Below are 9,262 nucleotides of genomic sequence, written 5' to 3'. Positions count from 1 at the left end.
ACAGCAAGGTTACAAGTTAAACATTATTGTGTGAAGTTATCACTAACACGGGTTACAATTAAACATTATTAGGTGAATTATCGTAACACGGGTTACAATTAAACATTATTGTGTGAATTATCGTAACACGGGTTACAATTAAACATTATTGTGGGAATTATCATAACACGGGTTACAATTAAACATTATTAGGTGAATTATCATAACACGGGTTACAATTAAACATTATTAGGTGAATGATCATAACACGGGTTACAATTAAACATTATTGTGTGAATTATCATAACATTGGTTACAATTAAACATTATTAGGTGAATTATCATAACACGGGTTGCAATTAAACATTATTAGGTGAATTATCGTAACACTCGGGTTTATAATTAACCATAATTATGTGAATTATCATAACCGAGGCCACAATTAACATTATTAGGTGAATTATCGTAACACGGGATACATTTAAACCTGATTAGGTGAATTATAATCCTCTGGTTACATTTAAACATTATTAAGTGAATTCATATAGCATTTGTTTCACAGTTAAGCCTTTTATAAGCATCAGGATGAAATACATTAACTTGGTGAATTAAAATAAGATAAATAATAATAATACTTTTCCTGACACTTCAATTTTAAAAGATTTATCTAACAGTATATTACGAGTTATTTCTGGTTGATTTGAACAGGAACTTGGTTTGTTTTGAATTTCGCGCAAAGATACACGAGGGCTATTTGCGCTAGCCGTCCCTAATTTAGCATCACCACCCACTTGGGATACTCCTTTACCAAAGAATAGTGGAATTGATCGTCACATTATATCGCCCTCTCGGCTGAAAGGGTGAGCATGTTTGGTGGGACGGGGATTCGAACCCACGACCCGCAGATTGCGAGTCGAGCGCTCTAACCACCTGGCCATGCCGGGCCCAAACAGGAACTTAATCTTAACCTTCAAAACTGGCCAGAAAAGTAAACAATAAACTCTATTTGAAAGTTCTATACACGAGTGTTAAACTTTATCCTTCGAAGATGATCAGTAAAATATACAAACTAATTATTTAGAAGCTCGTTATGGACTTATGCAACCTTAACGTTCGAAATTCGCGACTGAAACGACACCAGATCACAAACATTGACGCAGGTTCTACAGCTCGTTTTCGCCTATGAAAAGTCAGTCCTGTGATTTTTGACATTTTCCTGATCGTATAAAATCTATAATAGACATGGTTATCTTCTAATACGAACGCTGGGTCTCGTTAGAAGTGTGGTGGGAATAATTGTTTTATGGTTACCAGTATTCTGTTGAGTAACTATGGTTACCAGTATTCTGTTGAGTAACTATTGGTTACCAGTATTCTGTTGAGTAACTATGGTTACCAGTATCCTGTTGAGTAACTATGGTTACCAGTATTCTGTTGAGTAACTATGGTTACCAGTATCCTGTTGAGTAACTATGGTTACCAGTATTCTGTTGAGTAACTATGGTTACCAGTATTCTGTTGAGTAACTATGGTTACCAGTATCCTGTTGAGTAACTATGGTTACCAGTATTCTGTTGAGTAACTATGGTTACCAGTATTCTGTTGAGTAACTAAACTGCAAGAAAAGAAAAGAAAAGAAAAAATACACCATCTTTCATATTTAGCAAATATTAATTATTGATTCGAATACGACGGTTAGATCTAGTATTACGGTATTATTAATTATAACGTATACTGAGATATCCAGTGCCAACGAGGCCTTTCGCCGAGTACCAGGGCTCTTCGGGCCGATTGGAATACACATGTAACAGCAGTAGAGACGTTATTTTATTTGTTTAAATAATAGCAAGTTACTTGACAACAACAGTTACAGTATAAAGTTGGCGAAGTGTACATTTAACATCAAATTTCTTTGCGTTACAATGTATCAGAATTAAGGTAAGTACTTTCTAACACAACATTATTATTTTTTAATGCCGTATATTACTAATTATTATCTAGTTGTTAATTAATCTGCTCGTTATTTAGATTAATTGGCGAACTGGTCTTTTTTTGTTCGTTATAAACCATATGTTTGGGGCCTGGTGGTCGGGGGGCGCTCGACTTACAATCTCAGAGTCGAATCCCCGCCACCGAACATGCTCGCCCTTTCAGCCGTGGAGGCGTTATAATGTAATGGTCAATACCACTATTTTTTGGTAAAAGGGTAGCCCAAGATTTGACGGTGGGTGGTGTTGACTGGCCGCCTTCCCTCTATTCTATCACTGCTAAATTAGGGACGGCTAGCTTTGTGCGAAATTCAAAACAAAACGAAACCGTATGTTTGTTTTAGCGCAAAGCTACACGAGGGCTATCTGCACCGTTACACTTGTGTGCTGACGGATATACAGAGTACAATATCTGACGGATATATAGAGTATAATAACTGACGGATATACAGAGTATAATATCTGACGGATGTACAGAGTATAATATCTGACGGATATACAGAGTATAATATCTGACGGATATGCAGAGTATAATAACTGACGGATATACAGAGTATAATATCTGACGGATATACAGAGTATAATATCTGACGGATATGCAGAGTATAATAACTGACGGATATACAGAGTATAATATCTGACGGATATACAGAGTATAATATCTGACGGATATGCAGAGTATAATAACTGACGGATATACAGAGTGTAATTGTCATGGTATAAAAGACTGTTTGGTTTAGTAGTTAATTTACATTTGTGAGTGAATATTTTATTATTTTTAAGCTTTGTTATAATAAGAGTTAAAAGCAGACGATTGTAGAAGGTTTTAATTGATAACTAATTGGTGTCGAGAATATAGATAGTGGCCAGACGACTATGTAATAAAGATATAAATAGCGAGAGACGAGCGGGGAGCAGCAGAGAGACAGATAAAAGCAAAGATAATATAGTTGGTGTGGAGTTAAGTAACGTAAAAGTGATAGGCCTAACGACTGACATAGGCCTAACATTTGATATATATATTAGAGTGAAACTAACAGTGAAAAATGAAATAAGAAAACATAAGTTTATTTCGTCAAAGCGAAATTCTAAAGTAATTGAATCAGCCTGAGTGCACTTTGACAAAAGAAGAAAGAAGACCACAATCGTAAGTGAATCACACCAGACTAATATTGCGATAGTATTAGAGAAAATAGTTCGGCTTATCAACTGAGATTCTAAAGTAACTGAAGAGGCCTAAGTGGACTTTTGACAAGAATAGGATAACTATACATATACTGATATAACGTTTACGATATGCTTATATTCTCTATAGTGTGAACACTTTATTGTACATATGTTTAACTTGTTCCAAATATATATATATATTTGAAAACAAGTAAAGTGTGTGCTGTTTATTCATCATTGAATTTATCGCTAACAAGTCACAGACACCTACTGTAGAAGAATCCTAAGTCCAACAACAACATAGTTTATATTTATACTATTAAGAAATACGAGTAAAAGCCGTTTATTTCGAAAATTGGCAAAAAAACAAACAAAAAACAGAACCTATGTACATATATAATGTTATTTTTTTAAATCTGACAACTGTATACACATACAAGACTCTTAAACAATGAATAATTTCTTACTTGAGATTCATCGTAATTGTTGGAGTTTCTTTTAGATAGTTTCTGGTGCTTAGTATCGTGAAGTAAGGTTTTGCAGTGTGTCAAAAATTCTTAAAATGTTTATTAAATTGAACAAGGCACGTTTTCTATCTGAACGAATGTTTCCTTCCTAATTTAGCATTATCGTCTATCTTCTATCCATTTAACCTCTTAACTTTCTACGACGTGTACAAAAACAAGATTGAAAATTACATTTCAAAACTAGACATCACTAGTGGTCACAATACAGAAGAATAACAGTAAACTAAGAGGCAATTAATTATAATTTTCTGTTGCTCTCTCTCTCTATCTAAGTCTATTTTTTCCTGAAAAACATTTATAAATTTATTTTGACTAATACATTAGCTACCCCCCACCCAGTGGCACAGCGGGAAGTCTGAAGGCTTAGAACACTAAAAACCGGGTGGTTTCGACACCCTTAGGGGACACAACACACACAGCCCATTGTATAGCTTGGTGCTTAAGTACAAAACAGATTTCATTAGCAACATTTTTGAAATAAAATTAATTTGAAATTTCGGCGTTTCAATAGATTTTAAACCAGCGTTTATAGCCTTTAGCTCATGAGCGCTCGCGCGCACGCACACACACACACACACACACACAGATTCTCTTTAGTTTGACGAAGGTCTGTGATTATAATTTGTACCATAACGCTATCTCTGTTTTCAAAAACTATAATTAAATTCAGGGCGACCAACTGCCCAAACTCTTTTTCATCTGCCCTGCAGACGATTTTAAAACCGGAAATATTTCGACCATTTATATTTACAGGTGTATCTTACGTGTAAACTTCAGAAAAATCCTTTATACGCGCCTCAAACTTAACACTTGATCTGGATGAAGTTTACTTTTTGCTCATCTCAGGCACGATGAGTTGATCATAGTTTGAGATTCAGTGACGTAACTAGTTGATTGTTCAGCATAGGTTGTAGATTACGAATTAGGAATGCTTCATTTTTTCTTAGCATCTATTTATCTTTCGCTGAGTCTATTATTCTGAAGTGTTCACTGTTTGGTTTTTCGTCACAGTCTTAACTCAGGTGATTGTAAATTCCAGAGTTATTGAAAGGGCTGTTATGCGCATGCTCCTTGATTCTGGTAGCTAAGGTTCGAGTCGTTGAACCAATATAGCGATTTCTTAAGGGGATATTTGTCATTAAACAGGAAAAAATTGGTTATCCGTTTTATTCGGTTTGAATATTACTCTTATGCTGACTTGGGGTTAAGTTGATTGCAGAATGCTTTTGATTTTACTTTTTAGTTTGATGCCGTGGGAACCAACTAGCTATGTCACTGCATCTCAAAATACCACCAACTCATCGTGCCTGAGATGGACAAAAGGTGAAAACTTCATCCAATTAACAAGTGTCAATATCTACTGAAAGGGGAAAAAAAAACTCTTACGTGGTTTAAGACACTTGAAGCATCAGCGCTTGTTCAAAACAATTTGTCAGTTGAGCCAGGAACAAATATTATAAAAGGTTGTTTACCCGGGTGTAATTTAATTTGATTAGATAATAATTTATTTGCGAATATTACAAAATCGAGTTAGTTTTCGTTATGAAATTCGAGCTAAACCTACATTTCAGGTTAATGTTGGGATTTATGCTGACCACGATGTTCCTTGCCATGTGGATCTGTAACACTGCTACTACCGCCATGATGATGCCAATTGTAGATGCTGTCCTTGTTGAGATTTGTGGAAATGGTGAGGAAACACCGTGTGTGCAAACAGTACAGGTTCCTCCAGGTAAAAAAACGGCACTTTTATATTATTATTGGAAAAGCTATTGTACTAAATAAATTGAATTTTCTAAATTAGTTTTTATTACAACGAATAAAATTTGGGAATAAGAACACCTTAACTCACTTAGCTAGTAGGTCAGCTTGCTGTGTTAAGAATGTAATTATTGTAAAAGTAGAAAAATAACTCTAATCCTATATGGGTTTCCTGGTTTCAACCAGTTATTAACTTTCATTCCGTTTATTTAAAGTTGCCAGAATTAAGTAGTTAAAAGGCCCTGTTAAAAAAGAGTAATAATTTACAATTATGTCTCCAAACGCTGAGATAATTAATTTTTGAAACAATAATTCGGTAATCAAAAAATTAGTATTTTTTTTAAATTATCTTAGAGGGAGGGAAAAGGACTCAGGGTTTGATACTGATGCAAATAAATTACATAACACGTGATGCACCTAGATAGTTCGTTCAGTTAACTTTATCAGGTACTCATAATTATAAAACATCAAGAGTAATTGGAATTCCCTCATTCTCTAAAGAAGACGTAACAATGGTATCGAAAGAGTAATTACTTCCACATCTTCCCGGAATAATAGTAATAACCTCTGAAAAGAGAGATCGGATTTTTTTTTTTTAGCGACATTTTATTTGAGAGATTGAGGCTGTGTATTCTTTCTCCATTATAATGAATAACGTATTTTGTAAGAGTATTGAGTTTGAATATTTCTCGTGGAATCCTGACCACCGTATAATAACTTCAAGTAATAGAAGTACTTTCACCCTCGTTTTGGAAATCTTGACAATTATATTTCCAATGGGAACTGTTAAATTATTGTTTGTGTGATTAATAGTTTATATTACATATTTGCTTTCAAATCTAAGCTAACTTCCATACAATATTTAAAAAATATAGTTAGTTGTTGTTTTTTATCATGGTTAGTGCCCTAGCTTGCTTATAAATGTTTTCCGAATGTACCGTAACATAAAACTTTTAAAAATGATTAATTTTTAAATATTTAAATCTACAATATTATCAATAATAAAACTTTAGGGTCATTTATACGTCTACAGAAACAAAAAATAACGTATTAAATGCAATTAAAGATGTATAAGATGAACACAAATCCCACTAATTTAAAATAGATTGAATTTAAAAAGTTAATGTACAGATTTTTTTTTATTAATCTGTTTTTGTCTCCTTTAAAATATTTTGAAAACGAGTTTTCCATGTTAATTTGTTTGCATATTTTACGGTTGGGTAAGCGGGTAAGTTTACGGACTTACAACGCTAAAATTCGGGGTTAGATTCCTCGCTTTGGCTTTGGTTGAAAACAAACAGCATACTTTACGTAACTTATCAGTACTGACGGTTTAATATGTTTGCCTAATGAACATTATTTGTGGATCAATAACTTTAATTTGATTTTCTGCTCTGTGTGTGTGTGTTGTAATTAAGCATTGCCAAAGGTTAAGAAATGGTATAACGCATGCAAATTACAACGCAAAAATCTGGGTTGATAGAGTGCAGATCGCCCATTATGTAGACTTGCACTAAGAAAACAACAAGAGTAATACGTTATTGTTGACTACGTGACAGAGGGTGTGCTAGCGACTAATAAAAAAAAAAATAATAATAAGGTAGTGTCTCCAAACAAGCAAGAGAGTGATCGAGTCAGACGCAATAATGCGAGTTACTGGAATCAGCGGCAACATTTTGTGCAATCGTTGAGTGCAGAAGTTTTGGCTTTTCTATAAACAATTACTATACAACTTTTAACTATCTTTACCATAGAAATAAATATTAAACTATATGTAAAAGTAAAATTTGCTTCCAAACTTGACAATTTCAAGGATTACTAAAAAATGCTCTGCTTGTAAACAGATTTCCCAGTCGTGGCGCTTGTATTTGCACAATTATTGAACAGCTTATTTTTAGCAAACGATTGTCAACAATCTTGTACGATCATACATATTTCGCACGCGAGATTGGTAGAAACGACCAAAATGAGAATTAACCGTTCCCTTTTCCTTTACATTTAGTTTTTAAATAGATAATATTATGATGTATATTCATCAGAAAATCTGGAAACATTTAATTAAACCCTTAGTGAAATAATAAAAAAATAAAATGTGAAAACACGACGAGAAAGTTAAATATCGTATAGTTTTTGTTCGCCAAGATATTCATTTTTGACAGATATGTGTGATGTGTACAGTAACCTGGTTTTGTTTTATTGTATTTAAATAAAATTATTACTTGTTTTTAGTTGTAGAAAACGAAAATAAAATTGGTGATATCGTAAAAGTGATCAAACACGGAGAAGAAGCCGACCAAGGAAAAGAACCCTCCTGCATCATGTAAGCTTTTTTTAACTTCCTTTCATCCAGTCAGGTGTAAAATGTTTTATCTTGTTAGGTATTGAACAAAGTAAAAATCCATGTAGCTTATATGCATTCAAACTTCCCATGCTTATAGGAAACATATTACGTACATGTACTCTGTTTTGTTATGCTTACCTTTTGCTATTTTATTAATTTATTCGTAGATCCACCACTATTTCGAGATAAGATACAGCGATAGAAAAATTTCTTTACAGTAATAAACGTTGTAAGTAAACGCTATGGAAGCACGCCTTGTGGGATTTTGAGAACTTATGTATTGGTACTTAATATGATAATTTCAAATATGAATATTTGTTTAATAATTTCCCTTTTCATAAATTTATCAACAATTTATAAAAGTTTTTCAAATAAGAGACTGTTTGGTTCTTTAACGCTACAGTGTTGTGTGCCGCCAAATCTTAACCTTCTTGACGTCACTATGTGCCGTTCTATTACTTCTCTTTCTAATTTTAAAAATAACAGGACAAAAGTGAATTAATTAGGCATATATTACTCCGTTAGAACATTGAAGGTTGTGTAATTTACGTCACACGCAGGATTATCATGGCCAACGAGATGAGATTTGAATGAAGATGGGATTTGGCGGCATATATATATATATTCGAAACAAGTTATAGATTTAGTTGATAAATAAGTCAAAAATATGTGCTTGAATAAATTCACAAACAACAATCAAATAAACACACATAAGTATATAAATACCAGGTCTAACCTTTCACTTTTTACTATCATAAACTTCCCATCCTCTCTCTTGTAAATATATATGATTTATAAATGCTTTTTTCCTCATTCATCAAGAGCCAAGTAAGACTTTTTGCCACTCCCAGTATGGCAGTGCATTAGTTTTGCGTAACCTAGAGCAATTCAACTTAATATTGCTTGTTTATTTGTAGTTAAGCGCAAAGCTACAGAATGGTCTATATGTATTGTGTCAACCACGGGTTTTGAGAACAGGTTTGTATTATTATAAGCCTTCAGAGTTATCGCTAAGCCACTAGAGAGCATTTAATATAGAAATCTAAGTCATAATTGTGCGCGTGTGGTGGTGTCTACAGGTTGTATAATGGGTGTCATATATACATACATACATATTCTTAATAATAGTTTATACTTCATTTATTATTTATTATAAGAACATATGGCTAAGATTTTGGAAATTAATAGCATTCAACAAATCTTAAGTATGTAAAGGTTTATGGCATGTAGTTATTGTTCATGATAATATAAGTTATCTAGGCCCATTTTCTCTAGTTTAAGTTTTTACCATCTGTCATTAGTCATTACATGTGTATTTTGTAGTGTTCTATATCAGTGTAGAGTATCGAAGCTCTTGAAGGTTGTTTAAAGCTGTCATTACATTCTGTTCCATAAATTTGATTGTTTGTTTGGAATTAAGCACAAAGCTACACGATGGGCTGTCTGTGCTCTGCCCACCACGGGTATCGAAACCCGTGGTGGGCAGAGCACAGACAGCC

General features: G+C 33.5%; 1 protein-coding gene across 2 annotated transcripts in view; it reads left to right on the top strand.

Moving 5' to 3' along the window:
• LOC106478216 (solute carrier family 13 member 5-like) overlaps nucleotides 1-9,262 on the top strand; it is a 70,062-nt gene that overhangs the window by 37,076 nt on the left and 23,724 nt on the right. For both annotated transcript variants that reach the window (XM_022381764.1, XM_022381765.1), the window contains exons 4-5: nucleotides 5,233-5,393; nucleotides 7,652-7,742. In XM_022381764.1, the coding sequence (XP_022237472.1) occupies nucleotides 5,233-5,393; nucleotides 7,652-7,742 (252 nt within the window). The remainder of the gene's footprint in view (nucleotides 1-5,232; nucleotides 5,394-7,651; nucleotides 7,743-9,262) is intronic.

The sequence above is a fragment of the Limulus polyphemus genome, unplaced genomic scaffold (assembly GCF_000517525.1).
Source record: "Limulus polyphemus unplaced genomic scaffold, Limulus_polyphemus-2.1.2 Scaffold190, whole genome shotgun sequence".
Lineage (NCBI taxonomy): Eukaryota > Metazoa > Arthropoda > Merostomata > Xiphosura > Limulidae > Limulus > Limulus polyphemus.
The sequence above is the reverse complement of the archived record's forward strand: the minus strand, read 5'-3'. Positions and strand labels throughout refer to the sequence as shown.